The sequence below is a fragment of the Sander lucioperca genome, chromosome 8 (genome assembly GCF_008315115.2).
Source record: "Sander lucioperca isolate FBNREF2018 chromosome 8, SLUC_FBN_1.2, whole genome shotgun sequence".
In the NCBI taxonomy this organism is placed as follows: Eukaryota; Metazoa; Chordata; class Actinopteri; order Perciformes; family Percidae; genus Sander; species Sander lucioperca.
The window spans coordinates 4,958,278-4,986,044 of record NC_050180.1 but is presented as its reverse complement, the minus strand read 5'-3'; the positions used below and the strand labels follow the sequence as shown (position 1 = coordinate 4,986,044).

At 40.3% G+C, this 27,767-nt stretch overlaps 2 protein-coding genes across 2 annotated transcripts; both read left to right on the top strand.

Annotated features, from left to right (window-relative positions):
* Positions 1-12,103: 12,103 nt before the first annotated feature.
* Positions 12,104-24,915, top strand: cops8 (COP9 signalosome subunit 8). Its single transcript, XM_031304614.2, has 7 exons — positions 12,104-12,307; positions 12,997-13,067; positions 13,486-13,534; positions 15,690-15,822; positions 22,392-22,499; positions 22,715-22,777; positions 24,290-24,915. Exons 1-7 carry the CDS (start codon positions 12,215-12,217, stop codon positions 24,367-24,369), a joined length of 597 nt encoding a protein of 198 aa, XP_031160474.1. The 5' UTR covers positions 12,104-12,214; the 3' UTR covers positions 24,370-24,915.
* trim63b (tripartite motif containing 63b) lies at positions 17,203-19,083 on the top strand. The gene has a single exon (XM_036004325.1). It carries the CDS (start codon positions 17,608-17,610, stop codon positions 18,649-18,651), a length of 1,044 nt encoding a protein of 347 aa, XP_035860218.1. The 5' UTR covers positions 17,203-17,607; the 3' UTR covers positions 18,652-19,083.
* Positions 24,916-27,767: the final 2,852 nt, after the last annotated feature.

The window sequence follows — 27,767 nt, the reverse complement described above, 5'->3', positions numbered from 1 at the left end:
CCACGTGGCTAGGCTAGCCAGTTAGCTCTCAAACTAACGTGTTGCAGACAAAAAGGACACACAATAAGTGCAGTTGTTGAGCGGTGTGCACTCTGTAGCTACATGACTAGCTGTTGGCCAGCTGTTCACCTTATCGCGTGTGTGTAGCTATGTGTTCATATGTCTGTGTGAGAGAGAGGTTAGTGAAAGAGGAAAGAAAGAGATATATACTTAGATCTTGGTTATCGATAATGACCAGCCCTCTCAGTCACTCATGTCTGGACTAACGTGAAATTAGGGCAGACTCTGAGAATTTCGTCTGACTGAGAACTGTTCATTATAACCACACAGTACCTAAACTCCATGGAAGGAGCTAGCAATGTAGCATTTAGTTTACCCAAGCTACATTAATCAACACATCATCAACAAGTATCATGATCAAATGATACATTCACAGCCAAACAGATTAATAAATCAAAACGCGCACCAGTAGCGCTTATTAATCAGATCACATTAATGTCACAACACAATTGCAGCATTAGCAGTTATTACATTAATAAAACACACCCTGTTCTAATCTGCCCAGAACACTATGAAGCCTCTTACTTTGGGTGTGCAGTTTGTTGTTTCTGTCCATAGATTTCCACAAAAAAACAGAACGAGTCCGTGTGCTAGTCAGCGGCACGGAGAAACTTGCTGGTCCCCGGGACAGCGGGGAACCAGCCAGAGTCGACTTTGAAGAAACCGTGTCCAATTTCCTCCTAGAAAACGTGTTGTTCTCTCTGCAGCGTTGAAACACGACGTGTGTTTCCAGGATCCAGTAGTGTTCTTCAGAACACCTAGAAATAAGTCCACTTTGTCCAGAAGTGGAAGTTTTTAGCACAAGCGCTTGCGTGCTCCCTGCAGCAACGGGGTTGCAGTGGAAGACGATAAAAAAGGTGTGTCCAAAGGTTTTATTGACCCTTTGCAAACACGTCACACGACCACGTGACGGCGCCATGACGGACGGCGAAGCACAGGCTAAACAGTAGTGGACGAGCGGGAAGTTTCATAGTTTCAATCAGTTTGAAATACATAACACTAAATAAACTGTATTTGTGGCTTTATATGGCTTCTTCTATTGAACAACAAGTTGTCGTGCCGTTATCGGTCGAGGTAGGGCATCTGGTAGGTGCTCACAAAGAGCAGTATTTGGAGAAGTTGGAGATAGCAGGATTGGATACCGACCCTTAATTCGTTCTCCCTCCGTTTTCACGGACCTCATTAAATCACAGAATCTGCCCGACTTCAGTCCACACGATCTGTACCACTATGTGGTAAACGGGATATCCCCATATACTGGTGCTGATCTCAAAGCTTTTAAAAGTGTGGATGCTAACCAGTTCTTTGTAGCTGGCTGGGTTAGAGGTACGTGATGCTACGCTAACGGCGGGGGGAGGTATCTCATAATGGCAAAGGGTTTATTTTGTATTAACATCTATTCTTTACTTAAAAGGAGAATTCCGGGCAATTTTTACGTTAATCTTGATCGCTATAGCTACGCGAGTACTTTCGATAGAAAAAACCCCGACCGGAATCAGTGCAGGTAACACGGAGACGCTACAGCTACGTACTACTGAGCTAAAACGGCAGTGGTCGGGGCAGGTTTTAGAGTGCCTTTGTGCCTCTTAACAGACACAAAATGCAATTAATATGTCTGTGCCACATGAACAGGGCCCTTACGTGTCAACAAGATGCGTTTTCAACTCAGGCATTGTTTAAATTCACCTACCCTGGTCCCTGTCTCGATCATGCTGGTAGCTAGCTTGCCCTGCTAGCTGATAGCCGTTAGTTGCCGTCCGGTGAGTGTATTCAGACAGGCTTCTGTGATAATCATCCCAATAATAATCCGCGGAGCGGCGGTGGTGTGGCTATGTCATCCAGAGGACAGGTCATGTCACGTCTTGAAGTTTATTCCCCCCTAAAAAAAAACAGTAGTGTGGTAGTAGGACGGCAGCTAACGGCTATCAGCTAGCAGGGCAAGCTAGCTACCAGCAGGATCGAGACAGGGACCAGGGTAGGTGAATTTAAACAATGTCTGAGTTGAAAACGCATCTTGTTGACACGTAAGGGCCCTGTTCATGTGGCACAGACATATTAATTGCATTTTGTGTCTGTTAAGAGGCACAAAGGCCCCGACCACTGCTGTTTTAGCTCAGTGGACACTTGTAGTACGTAGCTGCAGCTTCTCCGTGTTACCTGCACTGATTCGGGTCGGGGTTTTTTCTATCGAAAGTACTCGCGTAGCATAGCGATCAAGACTAACGTAAAAATTGACCGGAATTCTCCTTTAAGTAAAGATTTATATAACACATAGCCCATGTTTTTAGAGGACATGGTCGGTCGTGGCTACCCATTCCGTTGTTCACTGGGTGTGCCAATGCAACTTCCTAGCTAATGGATGCCTGAAAATATCCCAGCTCTTGGAAGTGCAGTCATTAATTATCTATCACACGTTAATCCATGCAGTAAATCACGGAGTGTCTATGATCAGTAGTAACCACACATAATTGTAACATCTAGCCATCTTCTTATCTGTGATTATATTCGCTGCGTAGCCTATGTTTAGATTTGACCGGTGGATATTTCGACGCGATGGGCAGCAGCTAGCGAGCCGTCCAAAGCTAGCTGCAGCTAGCTCGTCAGCTAGCCGGGGTAGGAGATCCGCAGACCCGCATTTAACTCGTTTTTGAAGCTAGTTTCCGTGCCATGTCATCTTTAATTTAACCGATATTTTTTTGTATGTGTGTTAAGTTAAATGATCAATGGAATGGCTTTCTTTTTTGGATATGTAGCTAGGTCAGTGAATAACCGATGTTAGCTAGTTATGTGGGTCATCATCGGGTTGGACCTGTTAGCTGGTTAGCACGGCAGCTAGCTGGTTGAGGATCATTTTATTTATCACTCATTTCCATTTGAAACAGAAAGGCAATACATACACATGCTTGTGTTGGTGAGGATTACTCTGCACATTGTGAATGTGAGAACACAAACACGAATGAAAACGTACGAGTTTAGATTGCCGTCCATCTACAGCATAGCCCTTCCGCCGTCCGTCATGGCGTTCATAATTCGCGCGAGTGGAGCGTGACGTCACGTGCAAAGGGTTAATAGGCTAAGGCCCCATGCTGTGTTCAGGGGCCGTTAAGCGAATGGGGATTCAGAGATCTCTGAGAGGTGTGAACTGCAAGCTTGTAGTTTTTACCACTTTGGCCACTCCTTTGTGGTCATTCGGCCATTTTGTGATCTTTTCCCTTGGGGTGACCTGTGGGAGTTTGGTGACAAGGCTGTGGTTTTTCCACCTAGGCCAAGATTTCTTTGTTTGAAAGACCACATGGTCTCTGAGTCTTTTGTCTCTGAGTAACGGTTGGCCACATGTGTTCTTTTGTACAAGATCAGTTTATGCACATTTGTTTGGATCCAACAGTCATTTTATTCTGCTCATGCCCTGCTGAGACTGTAACTTGAAGGCAATTTACAGTATGCACATGTCAACAGAATAGTCACATTTATTTTGTCCCTTCAAAGGGCTTAAGCGTGAAATACCCTTAAAGTGCCACTTTAAGTCCTTACTTCTTCTATAAATAAGGGTATTTTTCTTTTCTTCAACTGATGTGGGCATGCTGTAAACGTGACTATTTCCAGTAAAAGTGAACAATCATTGTTGTCCTTTTGAAAATGTAAGTCATTGTTTGTTCCTCTATCTGGGACAAAAGATTACAGATGTGTAATTGTCACGGGGGATAAGGGAGCACATCAATTTGGCCAGCATGTCTACAGCAACAGGCTGTAAAGCTTGTGAGAAAACATAGCTACTCTAGTGACTGTGTTTAATGAAACGTCATCTGAACTGGGACATTGCAAATAGTTAACTGTATTCATTGTTCACTGATTGTGAAAATCTATGCATTTGGGTAGCTCTAATTGTATTCCCTGTGACGAATTATTGCAACATATTATTATTGTTGCCTTCGGAGTTTTAAAGTAAATTGTGAATCTTGAAGAAATGACTGACAATATGCAATGTTTCCACAAAATATAAAAACAAACATTTGAGTTGTTTTCTGGGGGAAAACAGTGTGGCACAAGTCTTTAAATTAAAGCATCATAAAATAAACATGAATTTCAAAGACGGTTCAAGCAGCAGGTGTAACATTATTTGGGAGAGATGTTTGCAATGAGGCTGCAGTAAACTGTAAGGTTTTGAAAAGCAAAACAAAGCTACCATATATGCTGTGATTAACATGAAAGAAATGAAATCTGGCCCTAATGCCGGTGCGGACGTAAAGCTTAAGAACCGCAGGAAAGATGAACGCAGATGTATTCTCTATAACGATAACTAAATAAAAACACAGCTAAATAGTGGAAGCACATTATATCTGCCTGTGGTACCAAGCTATTTTCTGAAATGGAGGGAAAAAATGCAGTCAACAGCTTCAAAGAAAATGGAGAGATCAAAAAGGATGAACATCCAAAAATCCCTGGCATTGGCAGACAGTAGAGGATCATTAGTGCATTTAAAGAGAAAGGCAGCCTTTCTTAGCACTGTGGAGTTCACAAAGACTGAATTCGTCAAGAAATGCTAAAGTGATTTAATAAATTAAAACATACAACAAATCAGTTTTAAGAAACTTTCTGGGTAGAATAGAAAATGAAAATGAAAGAAAACATATAAATGTTCAGAATGTCCTCTCTTATTGATTTGTTGTAATGGCCATATTAGCTGTCAGTCAGTCTCATTATGGGAAGATAACCACATGTGATTTAATTGGAGAGGTTCAATGTAGGATCCAGCTGTGATTTTCAAATGTCTTGCTAAAACAGTTCAATGTCAACATTCAGAGGTTATTGACTTTATAATAAATACAGTTAGTGAGATTAACTGGCCTTGCAGTTTCTTTAATATATGATCTGGAATGTAGAATATTTATTCTTTAACTGAAGACTTCAGGTGAAGATATCCATAGAAATGTGTAGGTTTTTTTATGCTCTCCTGGAATCTATTTTCTATAATATAGTTATACAGTATACTCTATACCTTTCTATCTCTAAGATAATAATGAATATATGAATCAAGAATTGTAAAAATAAAAAAAGCAGAAAATTCAACCAACGTAGGCAGGCATTGTGTAGTTGACACATTTTAACATTTGATGAATGCAGACTTTGTTTGTCAACCTTTTGAAGAAACAAAATCAAAAAAAATTTCTTTCCTTTACTTCTCTTTATTTCTTTATTTTCTTCTTTGTTTCTTTCTTTATTGCTTGTCATCCACGTCTGCATGATTTATTTCGACAACACTTCTGTCATATTACGATATCCAAAATCTAAGACGATATCTAGTCTCATATCACGATATCGATATAATATCGATATATTGCCCAGCCCTACTTAAAAAGGTATCCTAGAGTGTTGAGGGAAAGGAAAATAAGTGAAATTGCTGTTTTACTTCTTGAGAGACACTGAACAAATACAAAGGATCTAATACGAAGTTGGTACAGTAACTGAATAGTCCCAGACGGTGGCAGCAATGCAACATTGCGGATGCCGGCTGCTGTAAAACTCCAAAGGAGAAGAAGAAGATGTTTTTCTTTTTGTTTTTTTAAATTTATTTCTTCTTCTTCTTTTTGTTTCCGGCAGACTAGACACATCTATGGTGTATTGCTGCCCTCCGCTGTTCTCTAATCGCTATTCACAACTTAATTAAAAGTAATTATCTATATTTTTTTATATTCTCCAATACGTCGCAAGTACTCCATCAGTTTCTTCAATTTGTTCCAACTGTCCAAATTCAATAAAGTGCGTAAAGTAAAAACAGTTTCTCCAGTTGCACCCAGTTCTCTGAACAGTTTCTTCCTCTGAGGAGAGTACTTCCTGCACTGCACTAATACATGCTTCACTGTTTCCTTGTCTCCACATTCACACTTTCCATCAGGATGTTTACTAATCAGAGCCAGCCCACTCCTCAGCCCACAATGCCCAAGCCTCAATCTGGATAAAACTACTGCATCTCTTCTCTTACATCTATAAGCACATCTTTCTTTCTATACCATTCTTTGTACTGAATAATAAGTTCTCCCCTTCCTTTCACAATCCCATGAATTTTGCCACATTTCTTTTACTGACCTATTAATTATTTCTGCATAATCTGGTGACCCATACTGCACATTAATTTAAACTCTTTCCTCCTGCATTGCTTTCTTTGCCACCTCATCTGCCTCCTCATTACCCTCCACACCCATGTGCGCTGGAACCCACATAAACCCCACCTCATACCCTGCTTTATGAATTCTATACAACACCTGCATAATTTCCACAAGCAAATCAGGCCTGGACTTAGATTTGGTACCTTTAATTGTAATTAGGGATGCAGCTGAATCACTACATATGACAGAATGTTCCTGTTTGTTATCTTCAACCCACCTTACTGCCCATAGAATTGCCACCAACTCTGCAGTAAATGCTGATAAATGATCTGGAATCCTACAACCTTTTTTATAACCTATTTCAGGTATACTAATACCAAAAGCTACTTTACCGCTCTCAGGATCCTTCGACCCGTCAGTATAAATTTGTAGGTAGCTTCCCCACATTTGACACTGACGGGTTTTTATCTCCTCCACTACTCCCTCTGACATCTTTCTTTTGCTTGTTTTCAAAAAATATAAATCAACAATGGGATCTGGAATCAACCACAAAGGTACATCTGAACGACATATTGGTGGACACACATTCAAATTCATAATACCAATTTCATCTGCCATAGATTTAAGTGTTTCTGTAAAGTTTGTTTTGACCAATCTTGCTGTTCCCATAAACTCCCAATGCTGACTCAACAGGTTTTTTGTTGGTAATTTTCCAGTCTGTCCTTTTAGTTTCATTAAATACTTCAACCAGAGTTTACGTCTTCTTATATCTAACGGCATCTCCCCTGTTTCTATTAATAGCACCGGTATTGGAGTTGTACGAAACGCCCCACTACACACTCTAAGGGCTTTTGCTTGGACTATATCAAGTTGACTAATCACTGAAGGGGCTGCTGACCCATATACCATACAGCCATAATCAATAGTTGATCTTATCATTGCTCTGTATATCATCATCATAGAATCACTATCAGCCCCCCAATCAGACCCAGCCACACACCTTAGAACATTAATTATTTTCCCACATTTTGACGAAACCATCTCAATATGTTTTTTCCATGTCAGTCTTTCATCTAACCACATCCCCAAGAATTTAAAATGTTTAACTCTTTCAATAGTCGTATTATATATTTGTATCAGCCGTGTTGGCATTTTCTTCTTATGTCCAAATACCATGTATTTTGTTTTTCTATTGATATTTTAAAGCCCCAATCATTAGCCCATTCAGATATCCTCTCCAAAGCAGTTTGAATTTGGCTAAAAATATAGGAAAGGTTCTTCCCTCGCTTCCAGAGGGCCCCATCATCTGCAAACAATGAAAAACGAAATTCTTTCCCCACTCTGCTAAACATACCATTAACTAGTATATTAAAAAGAACCGGACTTATAACGCTACCTTGAGGGGTTCCATTCTCTACCCCAAGCTCCTCTGATAATACACTTCTCAGCCTTACCTGAATTGTCCTATTACTTCTAAATCCAATTAAACATTCTTCCTCTGATTCCCACATCATAAAGTGCAATGAGCAATCCCTCCTTCCAAAGCATATCATAAGCTTTTTCAATGTCCAGAAACACTGCAACAACGGCTTCTTTATTTGCGATGGCTTTTTTAATGTCAATATCTAAATCTAAAACAGCATCCATTGTTGACCGCCCCTCCCTAAATCCACTCTGATATTCCACAAAATATCCACTTTTCTCCAGTTTATCCACAAGTCTATCTGTTATCATGCGCTCCATAATCTTACATAAAACAGAGGTCAATGCAATTGGTCTATAAGAACTTGGGTTATCTGGTTTTTTCCCTGGTTTCACATTTGGAATAATTACAGCATGTTTCCACTCTTTAGGAAGACATCCACTCTCCCATACATTATTAATTAGGGCAAGAACTTCTTCTCCTAACAAATCTCCAGAATTTTTAAATAATTGATATCCCAACCCATCCCTGCCAGGCGAGGTATCTTTACCCTGAGCAATAACTTTATTTAGTTCATCTATTGAGAAAAATACATTAATATCATCAGAATTATCACAATCAATTAGCAATTTAGCCATATTAATTCTTGATATTTGACATCTCCTTCTCCTGTTTACATCATCTACATTTTTGGAGCTGTGTACTTTTTGGAATTGCTTGACCAACATACTAGCTTTCCCTTTATTATTTACAGCTTCATCTCCATCACAGTGGAGGACAGGAATTTCTGTCTGCCAAAAGATACCTGTAATTTTTTTAAGGGCGTATCCGGTCCTAACTTATTACAGAAAGCCTTCCAACTTTGCTTCTTTGCTTCCTTAATTACACGTCTAGCCTTAGCTCTAAGCCTCTTATATTCAACAGCACAATTCTCTAATAGGTGTTTAAGTAAGTCGTCGTAAGTTTTTATATGCCCTATTCCTATCTCGGACCGCCAAATTACATTCTTCAGTCCACCATGGTACCATTGCTCCTCTTACTGGAACTTTTTTCTTAGGGATACTCTTTACTGCTGCAAACCACAACACTTCGCTAAGAGACCTATTCCACTCATCTACTCCTTTTTCACTATCTATTATTGATAATCCCATATTCACTCGATCCTCAAACTTGATCCAATTAGCTCTTTTATAATTAAGCCGCAGGGAGCACTGAACTGGCTCCTCAATCAGACACCTACCGAATTTACTAATTATTGGCATATGGTCACTTCCCACTGTATAAAGATCCATTGTCTCCCATCTACTGATCGATGCTAACTCTGCTGATACAATTGTAATATCTATGGAAGATGTCATTGACCGACTTGTACTAAACCATGTAGGACTACCATCATTTAACACAATTAAATTATTTTTATCTATAAAATCTTCTACAATTTGACCATTTCTGTCTCTCTTCTCACCTCCATTCCGTTCATTATGAGCATTAAAATCCCCAACCCAAATCCCCGGTATACTAATCTTATCTACAATTTCCTGAAAGTGACTCTCTTCTAGCTTAATGCATAATAATGCTGTGTCGAGTTCATAGCCGCTGTCATTTCTGACTGACCACCAGATGTCACTGTGTTGTTTTTGATGCTTTGATGCTTCGGATCATTTTGCAATATAATCAGGAAGAAGCTTCAGAGGCTTCACAAGGCTTCATTCGCCCATCACTAGTTTAAACTCTTGCCCATTCGCAATAAGACTCCTAGCATTCCATTGCATTATGTAAAACATAATACAAAGGATACTAATCACCATCATATTCATCATGTCTGCTGTCCATTTCCTCTTCCTCATTGTCGTCCAACTCTATCTGTTGACTCCCATTTGGTCTTTTGATCGTGCCACATCTGACTTTTTGTTTGCCACCATTTTAACTCTCCACATTGCTTCAACCATGAATGCCAGTAGTCCTTTTTTGCTAATCACAACAGAGTCGTCATTAAAAGCATGTCCCTTTACTAGATCTTTTGCCTTGGCCTCACCTTGATCTTGACTTACCCCACCATTACACTCCACTCTTCTCACTGCCTCACCATAAGATATTTTCCTCTCTTTTTTTATTCTCTCCACATTTTCTGCTTTGACATAGTTTTGACAACCCCTGAAGGAAGCTGGATGTTCACCCCCACAGTTACAACATTTCACAGGTTCATTACATTCTTTTCCGTCATGCTCCTTGCTACATCGTCTACATCTTCTCTTTCCATTACACACAGCTGCCACATGCCCATATCTCTGGCACTGAAAACATCTCAAAGGGGATCTATCATACTCTTTTACTGGGTAGCTCATGAATCCCAACATGACCCTCTTCGGTAGCACACCGTCTTTAAAGGAGAGAAGGATAGGAATGGTTCCTCTACCATTCTCATTTCTACCCATACGTTTTACAGCTACAACATTACCGCCTTTTAAACTAGTCCATATCTCTTGCTCAGATACGTCCAATGGCACATTATACATCACTCCTTTTACCTCGGTGTTTGTTTTTGGTTTGAACACCTCTACTCCCTTACCAAGCACAGTTTTAACCTTACATATAATTGAAATCATTCCATTCTACAAAATAGAGGCATGCAATATGTCACCAATCCCTTTTTTAAGTTAATTTGTCAATTTAAGGGGACTGACTGTAGAAAATCCAGCCCCTCCTTTTACTTTAATCAGAACTTTAAATCCCTCATCACTATTTGGATTAGGCCTTATTGCTTTAATCTGTGGGTTTTCCATATCACTATCCTGAGAGTTATTTCCTCGCTGTCTTTTGTGACTTGTCTTACTCATTGTGCTCCATTCCTCCCCACCGCCATCCCAATCCGCTCCTTTGGGCATGGGCTGACTCTGAGTTTAAGGTATCCCCAACTGTGTGAGAATTTACCGTTTTAACAAGGTTCACTGGAAATTTTTTATTTACCTTTACAGAAGACTCACCACACGACTTCCTTTCCACTTCGAATCTATTTACTGAGTTTACTGAAACCTGCTCAGGAATATCATTCCCGGACCTAGCTATACAGGCCGTCGGGCAATACCCCTTCAAACAGTTCCACACAAAACCCACACTATCCAATCCAAAATCACACCTAGTCAATTAAACTCACGGCTCTCCGGTTACCCGGCGCGAAAGGAAGAAGTGAATTACACCGAACGACCGTCTGTCTGTCTAACCTAAGTTGATGATCAACAAACTTGTCTACCCGCGTGTCTGCCTGCACCCTCCTGCACTTTTTTTTTTTTTAATCTTTATTATACAACAGTCATACAAACATTCAAGGCACAATGTGTTTGTACATTTGTCAAAAATGTGTTTACAGCTTTGAGGAAGAGACAGCATATACAACAAAACAAATAAAGAAAATAAGATACTAGGGGTCTTTAGTTCAGTAGGGAATAAAATGAATAAAAGAGTCTCTTGGCGTTTTCCTTTGTCGTGTATTGTAAAGATGTAGCAAAAAGCTTAAGTTTATTCTTCCAACCGTTGATATGGGGTTTGACCTTTAAATACTTGCACCTATGAATAAAATGTTTACAATGTTCAATCAAGTTATTAATCAAGAATTCTAGATTCTTATCCTTCAAAAATAGGTAGAGGTATACTCCTCGACGCAGCGGCCGCGGGTTCGACTCCGACCTGTGGCCCTTTGCTGCATGTCATTCCCTCTCTCTCCCCTTTCATGTCTTCAGCTGTCCTTTCTATTAAAGGCCTAAAATGCCCAAAAAATTATCTTTATAAAAAAAAAAAAAAAAATGCCAGCTTTAATTGACATTTCATTTAATGGGTGCAGCAGTATACCTTTAGATTGAAGCCATCATTGAAAAGATAGCCACAAGTCATTAATCGGTTCACACTGAAAGAAAATATGTTCAACCGTCTCAATATCGCTCTCACAGAAAATTCAGGAGTTACTTTCCCAATTAAATTTCACATGTAGGAAGTGATTTGATGGATAAGTATCATTTCATATTTTAAATGTCACTTCTTTGGCTTTTGGTGGGAGAGGATACGATAAGGATCGTTTCCTAATCTTTCATGCCTCTTCACCCCTATAGTCTCGGAGAATATATTTTCTTTTCAGTTGAAAGGGGTAATATTTTGTACATAATACATTCTTTACAAACTTGTTAGTGAACTGTTTGCTGTTCAAACTGACACCATCAACACAAAGAGGCCTCATCTCTGATATAGCATTCGCATGAACCAAATGTTGTTGGGTCATTGTTTTAAAGGGAATTGGAATGGCTTTTATCACTTTAGTGTATTCTCTAAACGAATAGTGAAGACTAAATTTGTCACAGAGTTCTGTATGGTTTAAAAATTCACCAGATCCATCCATTAATTGAGACACAATCCAAATTCCTTTTTCCATCCAAGTGCCTAAAAACAATGACTTCCTAATGGATAAGATGTACCTGTTATTCCTTTCTGAGGAGTAAAATTGTGTTTATAAATCAAATTCCAATAGAGGAGAGAAGATGTGCAACAACTCTGTTGTTTGTGTTTCATCCAGTGGAGGGCAGGAATCCCGCTGTCGTGCTGCTAATCTGCTGTAATTTTACAGAAGAAGAAGTTTCCGATGCAACAGCTAGGCATCAACATGCCTGCTGCTGTGATTATGGAGGAAAATTTTGATAAATTATTAGAGCAGTGTGAATCTCAAGAGCTCGAGGTAAGCACTGAATCGCGACATATATATGCTTGATTGAAGGCTTGTTAGTAGTTCCTCCGACAGTTAGCTCAGGGGCAGTTTTGGCTAACGCTATGGCTAAGAAGCTAGCCTGTTTTCACTAACGCTAATTTTACTTCCAGGCACTGTTAAATTGACGTAACGTTACGAGTTAACTCATAAATTAACCAGTTCCGTGCTAACAATGCCAACTAAATGGGTCCTCATTTAAACAGTAGCCTGATTTACCCTTACTCTGCTTTAACGTGGGCTATTAGCAGACAGTGGGTGAGCTAGCTAGTTAGTTAGCTAGCTAACCTAAGATAGCCAGACACCTCGGTAAACATAGCTTTAGCTGACATTACTAACTTACAACACTGTTTTATTTAGGTTTTCATAACGTAAAAGCTGTGGCTTGGTTCACTGGGTGGCGTTAGGTGACCTTTTAACTGACCAATACCTTTTAATAAAAAGTAGCGTTGTAAGGGAACAATGCTATAACGTTAGCAGAAACTAAGGAAAATAATAACAACCGACTGGCCGGAAATTGTTGGCTGTTGCACTAACGTAGCTAATGTGTATTAGCGAATAATCATTACAATAACAACATGGGTTGGTTAGGGAAATAATAGCTTGGTTTTCTTCTAATATTTAGCTTCAGTCATTAACACACCTGCATTTGTTTTGAACAGGCTCCAGGGGGCATTGCAACACCTCAAGTGTACGCTCAGTTGCTGGCTCTCTATTTACTTCATAATGATATGTAAGTCAACAATGTCTCTGTCTTCTGTAGCTGTTAACAGGATTGTATCTCTTATTGTACAAGGTTTTTATTAGGAATGGGGCATGGGCTCATTTTCTTTCAGATTTTAACTTCTTAGATAACACTTTTTGCCTATACTGTTCTTAAATCCAAAGCAAAGAAATACAAAGCACCCTTAATTTCAAAGTAGCAGTTTCAAAAAAAAGTTGGGATGCCCTTTTCCTCTTTAGCCTTCTGTGCTATGACTTTTTGTAGCATATATCATAGTGCATGGATGGCTGTACAAATGCTAAATGTGGTTTTGGAATGGATATGTGTGTGTGGCAAACTACAGTAGGTACCACCCTGTGTTGTATTGCTGCCTGCACCTGCAACTTACTTCTGTGTATTGTCTCACCTGTTGATGTTGTTCTAACAGGAATAATGGCAGGTATCTCTGGAAACGGATTCCTCAAGCAATAAAATCGGTAAGCAAGATACAACATATGTAGACATTGCTAAGGACTTACTGCTGAAACCCATTTCAGTATGACACGTCACAAATTGCCCTGCTTGTACTGCTTCGTATGATCATTACCATATCTACCAATTTCCAACTTGTAAATACCGTTCACATCAACATCAAATAGTAATTACAACTTGTAACCTTACTTTCTTTTACTTACTTTTTTTTACTCTGATTCTCATTTATTCTAACTTGACAGTAAATATAAAGACAAGTCTGAAGAGTAAACAAAGGTGGCTGTCCGACATCAGCTAAAGTCTTATTAATCAAAGTTTAACGCACCATATTAAATACTTAAATATCTAGTTAATGCACAGCGGGTTTTTTTTTGTCTCTGGCCCACCGTAGATAAATAATAACTTGTTCTTAGGGACTGTTCGTTTTTTATTTAAGGGGTTACCGGAGGAGTTTTGGGGTCTTTAGTCAAAATAGACCTGACCCTCCCTTCGCCAGCAATACATTTTTCTATGACCCTCCAAAATTATTGGGAAAAGAGGCATGACCCTCCCCAACAATTTATTGATGCCTTCTGTACTGGTTTGTGCTTGGCAAAGATGTGCAGATAGCCACTGCTCTTTTACAATCATGACATACATGACTTAACCTCTGCTTTCTCATCTTACACATCACACTCCACCAAGATGGTGGCCATTTCAGTAGATTTACTCACTATGAGTCAAAAATGAACTGCAGTTTTATTTGACAGTCAGTGTGTTCAATGAGTTTACAACACCTCAGCAGTTCTTCAGAGCTCATTAAAAACTGTAAAAACTGATGAATGGGAAACGGTTCTTGAGTGACAGATGTGTGCCTGTGTTTGGAAAATTAAATCTGGTCAGGATAAACAATATGTATGTACTAATTATCTTGTGTGTTTTAAAGTCTGGATATTTTCGGCCTATAAAATCATTTTATTTCATCATATACTAGTCGTGGCATCATGATACCGGCGCGGATCCCGCCATGGCAGCTGCCTTTAGGTGCTCTGGGTAGGTCTGTTAGTTGTGTGAAACCGGTGTATGCAAACGCGGGGTGCTGTCCACCCAACGCAGATAATGGGTACATAGGGGCATGATCATACTATGGGCATGATACATGCTGGGAATTGAAACGAGACATGGATGCGGGAGATTTAGGACACCCGGTTTGTGGATTATTCCTTGAAGTTGTGCGGCCCGCGGAGAAGGGGTGTCAGGATAAGGGGCTGCCTGCTGGGCTGTCGCTGCTCAGACCAGGGGAGAGGTCTCGGCTCACACAGTTCAGTTCTTATCGGCAAGCAGTTTTTCGATTTCTCCGTGACGGCTTCACTCAGGAGGACTGCAAAGTCTCAAAAAGACAAACGTGTTTTGCTTGGCAAGTGTGCACCTGTGCTGTGCGTCAGCGCACAGACAGCAGAGCTTCCTTCAGTCACAAACTCATATGTTCTCCTTATCTTTTCATAAAAGGCTAAGGCTGGAAGGATCAGCACAAATTATACGTTTATGTTTCCTCACCCGACAGGGTCTGGAGTCTAGCGATCTACTAGCGATGGGGGGCTGAGACTGAGGGCTACATGGAAAAATATGCACCAAAAAAGCCTGTTTTCACAAATACAAAAGTTGGATGACCCCCAAAAATGTTGGGTGACCATCCCCTCAACAAAGAATAAAAAGCCATGACCCTCCCCTGTTTTCCTTCGGTGGTCCATTCCATAAATACCGAACTGTCCCTTAGTAACACATGGTAATGCCGCCATGGGTTGTCAGATTGCATAAATGCTGGCAATGTATAACCATGGACAAAGTAACCATCACTTCTGTCACTCCTGGTTCTGCCTGCTGAAACTAATGGACTAATGTTATTAATCAGATCACAACCCCTTGTTAAATGCTAAGCTGAAGGCTAAGGCTGTCAGATTGTATAAAAGAAAAAGCCTCATCTTGCCTATGCACGCTATTATTTGGTATTTTAATAGCCGTTTTAAAATGGACAGCACAGTTAAAAAAAATGTAACCGCTGTTATTCAATATCCTATGTATTTGGGTGTGACTGCTATTTACAGTAGCGTGACAACCACTGCCTTGTCAAGTGTAGCATACTAAAAGTTTTTGAAATGCGTTTCCACTTGTTGTGTGCAGGCTAATCCTGAATTAACATCGATTTGGGCTGTTGGCCAACGCATTTGGCAGCGAGACTTTCCAGGGATCTACACAACAATCGCAGCTTACCAATGGTCAGAGAATATCCTTCCGGTCATGGAGGCTCTTCGAGGTAACAACAAAAATGATGTCTTATCTGACCTCTCACTTTCATTCCTTTTTGTGTGTCATTTAGCTATTTAAAACATTTGTAAATGACAATTATATGTTTTACACATTTGGCTCTGGTTAAACTGTATCAAAAAGTTCTGTAGGTAAATTGAAGTGAATCAAATATTTACATATCCTCTGCATGACTTAGAATTACAATCGGCTGAAAACCGTTTCAGCTATGATGCAACCCAGGGGAAGAAATATGTTGGAAAATGAAGGGTGTTTGACTGTTTATGACAACTTTTCATATCCAGCATTATGACATATCGGTATCATGAAGGCTAGTTGAGGTGGCTACAACACAATACTCTGAATAAGATAACAGTTTACATGCCCACATACTGACACTGATAATCTGCCATAATGTCACAGAATATCTCAACATTTCTGTTGTGTCTTGATTCACACATCACCTCTTACATCAAAAGCCCAATTTTGAAAGTATTGCCCCTTAATGTTGAACATTGTTTGGGCATCTGTATCATGTGATGGTTCCCTTATGCAAGAGTTTAAGAATAGCTTCTCCCTCATGTTTACCGTACTTCTTGTTTATCTGCCATGGTTGCTTACGTACACTGTCATAAGACACTTGGGTAACCATTGAATTGTGTGGGTGGATGTGGTGACTGGGAAATTAGGAGTGTTTGAATCTAAATGCACACATTTTACTCTTTAGGATTATTTTTTTTGTTAAAGCAGTTTTAAACAAGGCAACCCATCTTCCTATATTATCTCTATCATAAAGTTGTTATTAGCAAGTAGATTGGTATTTACTGTGTGCACTTTCTATTGACTGTGTTTGTGCAAAAAGAACATGTTGCATTACATCTAAATAACCAAATTATCACAAGCCAACTGGCAAGTCCCAACAGCTTATTAGCCATAAAATTAGAAAAATAACACCAAATGGGCATTTGAAATTACTAAAGCTCAAATGATGTCTTAACATTTTTCAATTTGTCTGAAAGACAGTTTAAAAACCCCAACGTACATTTATAAAGAAACTAAGCGAGAGCAAAAAAACCAAGTAAATATTTACATTTGAAAATAATTTACCAGCAAATGGCTGCTATTCTTTTTTTTCTAGAAAACTACACGCACTTAAACTTTATGTAATGGATGCTTTAATAAAGACCTTATTAATCATCAAAACTGTCAACTTAGTATCGATTAATACCATTTATCGATTTCAAGTTTAAAGTATATGAATGAAAAAAAAAAATGAAGTTACTGGGTTTCCTGTAGCAAACAACAAGAAACAACAACAAGACAGGAGTCACAGGTTGTTGACATTGACTTGTTTACCAGTTCGATTGAGCTCTCTCTCTCTCAGTTGGGGCTCCTCATATCCAGTCACATGGACCCTGGTTGTCTCTGATCAGTCCACCACGTCTGTCACTGTTAGAGGGGAACAAGTGACACAAGAAGCACTGAGTAGGAGGGGGCCATTTCTGTGAAAAGATCCCAAGGCAACAAGCAGGCAGGAATGTGCTCTCCGGTTGGTGGAAAGGATCAGATGTCACCAGCTGTGAGGGGCTGGTATAAAAGCACAGAGCTGTCAGCTCTCAGCCAGAATAGATGTCAGCATTTCACAAGTAACAGCACACTCTAAGGCTAAGTTCGCAGAGACTGACCTTTTATTTTGGTAACTTTTTTGAAGGCAGCATAGAGTGAAATTTTTAGTTTTTCTCTTGTGAAAAAATCAGGTCTAACTTGTCTAACAGTAGGCAGAGACATTTCCATTATGGATGTTCAGAGGACAGGATCCGTGGTTCGGCCCCCAAGCCCCATGGATAGCTTTGAGAAACAGCTGAGCTGCCCCATCTGCCTGGACATGTTCACCAAACCCGTGGTCATCCTGCCCTGCCAGCACAACTTGTGCCGTAGTTGTGCCAGTGACCTCTACGACTCCCGCAACCCTTACCGCTTCTCTGGGGGCGTCTTTCGCTGTCCTACCTGCCGTTTCGAGGTTGTGCTCGACCGCCACGGTGTGCACGGGCTCCAGCGTAACCTCTTGGTAGAAAATATTATCGACCTCTATAAGCAGCAGCAAGAAGGCAGCAATAGCGGAAGCACGGAAACCACCCTAAAGCCTAAAGAATCCAAAGAGCCAATGTGCCAAGAACACGAGGATGAGAAAATCAACATCTATTGCATGACCTGCCAGACACCTACCTGCTCCATGTGCAAAGTGTTTGGCCAGCATAAGGACTGTGAGGTAGCACCTTTAGCAAGTGTTTACCAGGCCCAGAAGGGCGAACTGAGTAATGCTATCGATACCCTAGTGGCCAGCAATGGCCGCCTGCAGGCCCTGCTCAACCAGATGGAAGATGCCTCCCGTGCTGTGCAGGACAATGCTCAGCATGCTAAGCAAGGGCTGGCTGAACGCTTTGACCTGCTATATGCTGTCCTGGAAGAGCGCAAGACCATTCTACTAGAGCAGATTGGTAAAGAGCAGGATGAAAAGGTGGCAGCTCTGCGGGCACTGGCTCAACGTTACGGTGAGCGACTGCAGGCCAGTTCAGAGCTCACAGATACGGCGGTGAGGGCATTGGAGCAGGGCGGCGCTGCCGAGTTTCTGTTGGCCTCCAAGAGCCTCATCACGCAGACCAAAGATGCAGCTAAATGCTCACTGGGTGAAGAGAGGCCAGAGCCAGGCTTCGAGAAGATGGACCACTTCACTTTGTCGACAGAGCAGGTCGAGGCAGTCCTGGCAAAAATGGACTTTGGTGTGGGTGAAGATGATGACTTTGAGGATGCAGAAGAGGAAGAGGAGGAAGAGGAATAATGAAAGTAGTAACAGACTTCTAGGAAATACTGTAATATGTGATTTTAAAGGTTTTTTGACACAAGTGTTTATGGCAGGGACGGCATTTGATGTTGAAAGAAATACAAGGCTGCGGTGGATATGGGCTGAAATGGCTTGCCCTTACTTTTAAGTGCAATATTTAATTTCAATGTCGTATTCATACTTTTTCTTTACTTTTTATACTTTTGTACTTGTAAGCCAGTTAAATTGAGAAATTGGTCTAGATAAATGTAAATATAGAATGTCTGAAGATTAATTACACATCATTTTCCTCATATGTAGCTCATGGAAATAGTTATGTGTTCTTCTCACTTGTCTAAGTTTGTGTTGAATTGGTGATCAGCTGATCTGCCTGTAATCACCAAATCTGTATTTGATGGAATGTGGAATAAAGCTGCATGAAGTTAAGCACCTCTTTGCTTTATTGCTAATTTAAAACATGGAGTTTAACATACAAAGGAAGAAAACATAAGAAGACCCAAAATATTTGAGGTCTTATAGATTTTCCTTGAACTGCTTCCAACTAAAATTCTGTTGTTGCTCTTACTTGGCAATAGGCTGTATTTAAAAATAAAAGCCCTTGCCATGTCCTGTCTGCTTTGCCTTTGCTGGTGAAAAGTGGGGGCTATTTTTAAGAGGTGAGAAATGATAGCGGCCCTGGAATAGACTCGGGAAAGGACAGGCCAGGTCCTGTTTCTCTTCCATAAAACTCCCATCCTCCCACTCATGGATGTCTTGCTCAGCAGCTTCAGCCCAACTCTGGAGTGTCAGAAGGGCACATTAAAGGCTGGTCCAGTTGCCACACGAGTCCGCTCCTCACGGTCAAAAGGCCATGGTAAAAATACTTGTCTGCATCAGGACTGGGTTACAAAAAGCCCCTGGAGATGACCTGCTTGGCTGTGTTTGGAGCATTTGCTCAGAGTCCTCATATATTTTCTAATATGCAGCCTGTTGGATGCAAAAAAAAAAAATTATTCCAACAAAGAAGCAGTTTTATGAAGATTAATTTGTGGTTCACTTTTAACAGATGGAGGTTTTATGCTCACTTAAGCCGAGAAAAAGAACTCGGTCTGTTTCCTTTTGTAATCATTCACCAATGTTGAACCGACACAATGACAAAACAATAGTATTTCATCCACATTTCTCTGGAACCATCAATCAAATCTTCTTTACTCATCATAGTGTACAAAGAAGGACTGCAAATATTACTCTACAACCATAACTTTGATTAAACCATACAAAAACAAAGTACCTTCAAACACAAGTGAGGCACAAACACTGCCTTGCCATAAGTTTTCCAAGTTAATTTCTGCACTCCTTCCGTCTCTTTTTGGACAAGTAAAATACCAGAGAGAACGGGAAGCCCTTTGGACAGCAGAATGGGAAAGTGCTCTTGAAAAATCTCCAGCCTTCCACTCACAGCTGTCTTTTCTCATCCCACTTGTTATTGTTACTGCTGCTAGCTGCTGTAACCGACTCGGGGGTTGACTGTTGGTATACATACACCGTTGCTAGGCTATAAAACACGAAAGGCCACAACCTTGAGGCATTTACGTGATCGCTGCAGGAGCAGCAGCAAATACAGGGCGGTGTATGTTGTTCCATGCGGTTTGTGAGGCCCTGCCACTTTAAAGTTATCTCCACAGACTACAGCACCATGTCAGCTCAGGCAAGATAAATGTGCCAGCTTTGACGTTTTGGAAGCCTAAGTGCCTGTTGATAGACTTCAGTGGTTTGTAGTGTAAGAACTGCACAGCATATAAAGTCCATGATTCATCTTAAGCATGCTTCATTTAACATGATCTGTTTTCATGTATTCTTCATTATGGAAAATCCGAATTTAGTATTTGTGATGAGTTCATCATTATCAAATCGAAGGCCACCTTAAAAGATATTTGATTTAAAACCAACCCAGATGCTAGAAGCAATTCAAGGCAGACAACCCAGAGATTTAGCTCAGAATGGCTTAATTTTATATAAATCCCAAACAAACTTGTGTCAGTTGTTAAGTTGTTTGTGACCGTGTGCTTATTTGGGGTGAGCAGGAGATGGACTGGTGAGAGGGAGCCACTTCATGAACTCAAACACACAGAATTACTATGAGCAAGCCCTAAGATGAAAAATATACAAGAACAGGAAATACCTGTGTGGTGGAATTTCCAGCTTACAAACTCATGCTATGTAAGTTGAGACATAGCAGGTCTCATTCAGGTCAGTGTCCAACATACCCTCATAACCTTTGCAGGTTCAACTTCAACTTTGTGCCTCCATAGATGACGTGAGGCGCAACAGCTGTATGATAAGACCGTGCTGCTCACCCTGCCAAGGCCATAGTGAAACTAAACACAACACCCCCAGCTTGAGTTTAAATACACCTTCAGGAAGACAGGAACTTCGGAGAGTTGGGACGGCACTGCACAATAACACGTCGTGGTTAAACTGCACTGCCTGCTTAATTCTCTCCTCAATTGGGAATTCATTAAATGCTTCTGCTGCTCCTGAGTGTTTGCTGGATGTAAAAAATGCAGCCCTTGAGCATTCACTTAACATTTTACCAAAACATACTCACCTCTGACTGCTAATGATCATAGCAGAGTACTACCTTTTTTTTTTTAAACAGCCCCTGACTTCAAAACCTTACCTGTCACTCTTGATCACTTGTTATTCACAGTTTAGAACCTCTAGTTCTGTTGTAATTGGCACGTTTTCTCACAGAACCATGACTCTTAAAGCGTAACTCTCGCCAAAATGCAACCTAGGGTCTTTTTGTGAATGTACCCGAGTCAAACTTTAGTTTAAAAGCATATTTAGGACGGAATCGCCACTTTTAAGATTTACCGTATTTTCGTTTTTTGGTCAAATGGCCTTTTGAATGGGAGTAATAGGGGCACTTTTATGCTAGCCTCAAAATAGCTATTTTTAAAACACTAAGAAGGCTCGACACAACATGAAACTTTGCTCCAAGTATCACCAGGGGCTCTACATCTTAACGACAACATTGTTTGTGTACCCAGAGTTTACTAAAAAAGGTTTTCAACAACTCACCGTAGGTCTTGTTTCCGGCAGCAGCCATTTTATCAGCCAAAAACAATTGATTTCCCAATGCAACATAACAGGGAGGAGAGTAAAGATGGAAAGCTCCTAAAGCTTAGTTCCATATAAATACACAGATTATTTCTTGTTTTGTCGTTATTGAAAAACAATATTGACCTCGTAGTTGAAAAAGGAGCCTCATATGGAGTCCGTTCATTCGCATTCGGATATCGACTCCTTTTGACTGCCGAGGTGGTAGCGGCTCGAAACAACAAGAGCTGCGGTGAGTTGTTCAAAACCTTTTTTAGTAAACTCTGGGTACGCAAACAATGTTGTCAATGCTTTCGTTAAGGTGTAGAGCCCCTGGTGATACTTTGAGCAAAGTTTCATGTTGTGTCGAGCCTTCTTAGTGTTTTAAAAATAGCTATTTTGAGGCTAGCATAAAAGTGCCCCTAGCACTCCCATTCAAAAGGCCATTTGACCGAAAATACGGTAAATCTTAAAAGTGGCGATTCCGTCCTAAATATGCTTTTAAACGAAAGTTTGACTCGGGTACATTCACAAAAAGACCCTAGGTTGCATTTTGGTGAGAGTTACGCTTTAAATGCCATGTTAAAATGCACTTTAAATACAACCAGAGCGCAGTTTTTGATATTAATGTCTCTGCGTTCATGCTTCCTTCCCAGAGAGCACACGGCAAAGGGCGTACAGTCTCGTGGCCCAGGCATACACTTCCATCGCAGCCGATGATTTTGCCGCCTTTGTGGGATACTCTGTGGAAGAGGCAGTAAAAGGTAAGGTGCAATTTACACAAGCTCTTCACAGGAAATGCTATATCATCACTGTTATTGCGTATAAAGAATTCAAAAGTAACTTTTAGTCATAAAAAAAACTGCTGTAGTATTGCAGTATTTCTACAGTGGCGTAATGCAGCTAATTCCCATTACATAACCATTTAAACCTTTGCTGATGAGGGTGTTTTCTTTTCCACCTCCGTCTTTGTCCCTAGGTGTGGTGAGCCAGGGCTGGCAGGCAGACCCGGGTACCAGGATGGTGATGCCCAAAAAGCCCGGTAGGTGGCAGTATTACTCTTCTGATCTGTACCCATCATCAGCCCACAGCTCTGCTGCCAAAAAAGGGATTAAAGAGCCATTTTAATCTCAATAAAAAACGGATGACATTTTCCTTTTCCTAGAGTCTCTTCAAATGTTTTCTCAATAGCTTGATAGAGGTAAATTGGAGTAGTATTTTTTAAATTATTATTATTATTTTTTTTTTTTTTAACCTTTATTTTACCAGGGAAAAAAAATCACATTGAGATTAAAATCTCTTTAACATGTGAGCCCTGGCCAAGAAGGCAGCACGTAAAAAAAAAACACTTTAACATACAACAAATAACGAAAAAGAACAGACAGGGATGGACAGCAATAATAAATAATAAATAAAAAAACAGAAAATCACATTTTAAAAACAAGCGCAAACATGTTGGTATATTTGATGTAGGTGGGACTTGAATTCAGTATGTGAAATAAAAACCTGCAATTTTAGCTGATTTTGCAACTCATTCCATGAAGTTGGAGCACTGTAACTGAAAGCAGTTTTACCAAACTCTGTTTTAGTTTGTGGAACATCATACAGTATGTATCTACTCGATCTTAGATTGTGTTCAGATCTACTAGATGTTAAAAGTGTAGTTAAATGTGAAGGAGTGTGTCCATTTATTGATTTGTACATAAAGGTCAACCAATGTTTGAGCCTTCTTGTGTTGAGTGAGGGCCAACCTACCATTTCATACAATACACAGTGATGGGTAGAGTACTTTGCATGTCTGTTTAATACAATTGTCTGGTTACTTTATCTTACTGGATTGTGCACTTGTCTATGGCAAAGACAGGGGGTAGGACTTGACAAACCTAGCCTTCTTCCTATAACTTTTGTCTCCCTTGTCTATTGTCCATATTTCCTAATGTTCCCTTATCCATTCCCTTTCTTGTCTCCTCCTGGGCTCTGTCACTTTGTCAAGATTTTTTTTATCACATCATCACATTCCCTCAAGCACAGAGTGTCACGGATTGATCTATCTTTTAAGAGAAACTTGGTGATTTATGCAACCAGTCAGGGAGGAGGTTGTGGTATGTCCTGCTCTCTGTAATCATCGGCCTGCTGAAGCATCTGCTGCGCACATGTCCAGCTCAACACTCTTAACTCACTCGCCATTAATCCTCACATGGCTGCCTCCCCCCCTCCACAGCGCCACTGGGGCTTAATAGTGCTTGGTAATTGTGGAAATCATTCTGTTTGGGATTCATGTAAAAGTGTTGTAATGGTCTTCAGACTGAATGTCTCACAGGCACATGGAGAGACTCTGTAGGTTAGTGTTGTTAAACCGGTCCGTGGCAGCAGTGAGCTCCGATGTCGACAGTGTGGTTAACGTGAAACCTGTGACCTGCTGAGTCTGTCTGAGTGGAACACGTGGGCTGTAGCCACCAAGTTAAAGCTGGAGGAGATGTAAGAAGATCGATAGGACTTGGCACAACACGGAATTCCCCTCTGACTCAACATCTCTCTCTCTCTCTCTCAACAGATCCTCCCCCTGTCTCATTGGTTCCAAATGAGCAGCAGTTGGCCAGACTCACTGACTACGTGGCTTTCCTCGAGAACTGATAACCCCACACAACCGCCACCGACCTTTTTTGTTGTTGTTGTTCGCTTGGTACAGAGGGAGATTACAAGTCTGGATAGACTCTTCCTCCAGTCTCGCTCCCTGATAGAGATGTACCAAAAACACACCCATCATCTTGCGTGAATGCTGCAAGCTCTTCTCCAAGACCTGCCTATTTATGTTCATCGGCTAATATAGCTTCCCCCATTTGAAAATCAGATATCTTTCAAACACATTGATGTAATTATATTCTTTTTTTTTTTTTTGCTCTCTGCAGCCCACCTGATGGGTTGGGAAGATTTGGGTCTGATTTCAAAGGAGAAATATGTTTGTCATCACTGTCAGTACGTTTTTATTGCTAACCTAACAGACCCTTCTCACACAATAGAACAACATTCTGTTTTAGCACTTAATGGTCACCTTGAAACATCTTTTGTCAGGTAACAGAAGTCTTGACATGTATTGCTCAGCGTGTGGATTTTAGTCCTCAGACTTCATATTTTGAAGTTTATGTTTTGACTGGTGAATAAATATTTTGCTATTTCCAATTAAGTATTCTTGTATTTCTTTTATGCAAGAATTTTGTTTCAGGTTAGTCTTTATGGAGCATGCTGGGCTCAATCAAGGATGTTGAATATTTAATTATGTTTGGCGTCCGGGGCTTATTGCTGTCACATTTATTTAACATGAAAATAAGTTTGCCGTTTTCTGTGGCCTGGCAACAACAATTCATATACAAGGGGAATAATATAATGTTTGAGGAACACGTATCAATGCTGTGGAACAAAAGACCACCATGTGTACACTTCAAATAGTATGGATTGCTTTGGAAAACAGTAGTAGCAGCAGTAACCACAAACTTTCATTTCTGTTGCATGACCAAACCTACCAGGTTACATTACGTGACATGCATTTACTGGCATGGCGGGGTGTGTGGATTTTATAAATCTGGCTGCCATCTGTTCAGCAATGCTATGAAATACATGTCTGGTGGTGATTTCTTTTCTTTTTCTTAGTTCCCACTACATCCTATTTTGAAGAAGAATTTGAAACTTACACTACTTCATATTTATTTGATCTACACTAGCTTGCAGTGCCGGACATGTGATGTGATTTAGTGTGAAATTATGTACATAAAGCCATTCTTTGCATGTTTGTGGTAGCGAGGAACTCATTTATTTCATGACATGGTTTGCTTTGTTTTAAAATTGGCTCGACTGCAAACAGAAATTGCCATTTTGTTTACATTTCCTGCATAGGTTCTTCCTTGCTCGCCTTGTCAAGGCTATTTTAGTAACAATCAAAAATATATCTTATTGTTTTTTCCTTAAATGTTCAGTGAATAAATGGCCTTTTGCACTTTCAGTATTGAATGTGTGTTGAATGCATCTTACCTGTGTGTGTGTGTGTGTGTGTGTGTGTGTGTGTGTGTTACAGTATGTGTTTGTGTATATGCTGTAGAAACGTGTTGACTCAATCCCATGTCTTGGCATGTGTTGAATCTGCATTGGCCTCATGTCAGCACAGCGTGCCAGAGTGAGTCAGTCAGCACAAGTGTGAGCGTGAGAAGGTAACTGACACTGAGCACTCCTCTGGGTCTGTCACAACAGTACTAAATTTGTACACAGACGGACTATCACAAATCTATTGGACTGATGAAATGCTGGGCTGAAGTTGCACAGCCTGCAGTACGTCAGTGCAAAAATACATGTTACATGTATTGATATGGATAACCAATAACCAGTCAACAGTAAATTAACAAGTTAATGTTATAACTACGCCAACTGGCTTCTGCTTATTTCACTGACATGATTTGTTTGGGGAAATGCACAACTTAAGCAAAGTTTCTAATTACATAATGCTGACCTACATTATAGAACTACTGTATGAAGATTTTGCATTGGCTGGTGTTTCACCATTTACAGTGAGCTCAATGTGCATGGCTGGTTAGAGTGTGGTGCTAATAAAGCCAAGGTTGTGGGTTTGATCCCTGTACATGCCAAAGTTATCTTTTGGCCAGGTATGTTCTATTAATTACAAATCCCCAGTTTTCATTCGAAATAACAAATACAAATACCATGTTTAAAAAATAGCCTATATAAGTATTAATCTTAACTAGAAAATGCATTTCCTGCAGAAAATGCGTGGGAATGCTGAATAGCTGAATTGCTAAAGCTAAACTGGATGAATAGCTTAAATCAGTAAGAAGTTGAAGTAGTGAGAATAGTTGAAAAAGTATGAATGGTTTCAATTAACATAAATTTCATTAAAAAGTTGAATAACACCACTAATATATAAAATAATTTATTTTCTAACTGAAATTATGATTAAGTCTGGAAGACTTACAAATGCTATGAGAAACAGAGATGAAAATGCAGAAATATGAAATAAATTGTTTGAAAAATCTCAAATGGATTGCACTGCACTGCTGAAAAACTTGGAAGTTGAAATGTAAAATTGTCAGTTGGAAATTCTAGAAAAGCTGGAAGCTAAACTGTAATACTGTCAAAAGTGGAAGTTCAAATAAATTGACTAAAAAGGCTAAAAGTATAAATAGGGGAGTGAGGGAGGGAGGGAGAGAGAGAGAGAAAGGGAGAGCGAGAGAGAGAGAGAGAGAGAGAGGGAGAGAGAGACAGAAGGAGGGAGAGAGAGAGACAGAAGGAGGGAGGGAGAGAGAGAAACAGCAGGAGGGAGGGAGAGAGAGAGAGAGAGAGACAGAAGGAGGGAGGGAGAGAGAGAGACAGAAGGAGGGAGGGATAGACAGACAAGAGGGAGGAGACAGAGACAGGGAGAAACAGAAACAGACAGACAGACAGAGACAGGCAGACAGAGACAGACAGACAGTGACAGGGAGAAACAGAAACAGACAGACAGAGACAGGCAGACAAACACAGATAGACAGAGACAGAAACAAACAGAGACAGACAGGAAGAAACAGAAACAGACAGAGACAGACAGACAGACAGACAGACAGAGACAGGGAGAAACAGAAACAGACAGACAGACAGAGACAGAGAGAAACAAACAGACAGACAGAGAGACAGAGAGAAACAAACAGAGACAGACAGAGACAGGGAGAAACAGAAACAGACAGAGACAGACAGACAGACAGAGACAGAGAGAAACAAACAGACAGAGACAGAGACAGACAGGGAGAAACAGAAACAGACAGAGACAGACAGACAGAGACAGAGAGAAACAAACAGACAGACAGAGAGACAGAGACAGAGAGAAACAGACAGAGAGACAGAGACAGACAGAAGTGGAACGCAAAAGATATAGACTAATGTTCATATTACTGCCTGTAGTATTCAAGTTGACTGTCTGTGAAAGGTTTGTCATGGCTACTAATGACCTGTGACAATTTTGATAAACATCCTTTAATCAGGTTAACGACCGT

What these genes read in the sequence shown, in the direction of transcription:
- trim63b (XM_036004325.1), top strand. Translation starts at nt 17,608, where the DNA reads ATGGATGTTCAGAGGACAGGATCCGTGGTTCGGCCCCCAAGCCCCATG.
- cops8 (XM_031304614.2), top strand. Translation starts at nt 12,215, where the DNA reads ATGCAACAGCTAGGCATCAACATGCCTGCTGCTGTGATTATGGAGGAA. An exon ending in GTGAATCTCAAGAGCTCGAG is followed by an intron (nt 12,308 to 12,996) that starts GTAAGCACTGAA and finishes TGTTTTGAACAG; the next exon opens with GCTCCAGGGGGCATTGCAAC. An exon ending in GGTCATGGAGGCTCTTCGAG is followed by an intron (nt 15,823 to 22,391) that starts GTAACAACAAAA and finishes CTTCCTTCCCAG; the next exon opens with AGAGCACACGGCAAAGGGCG.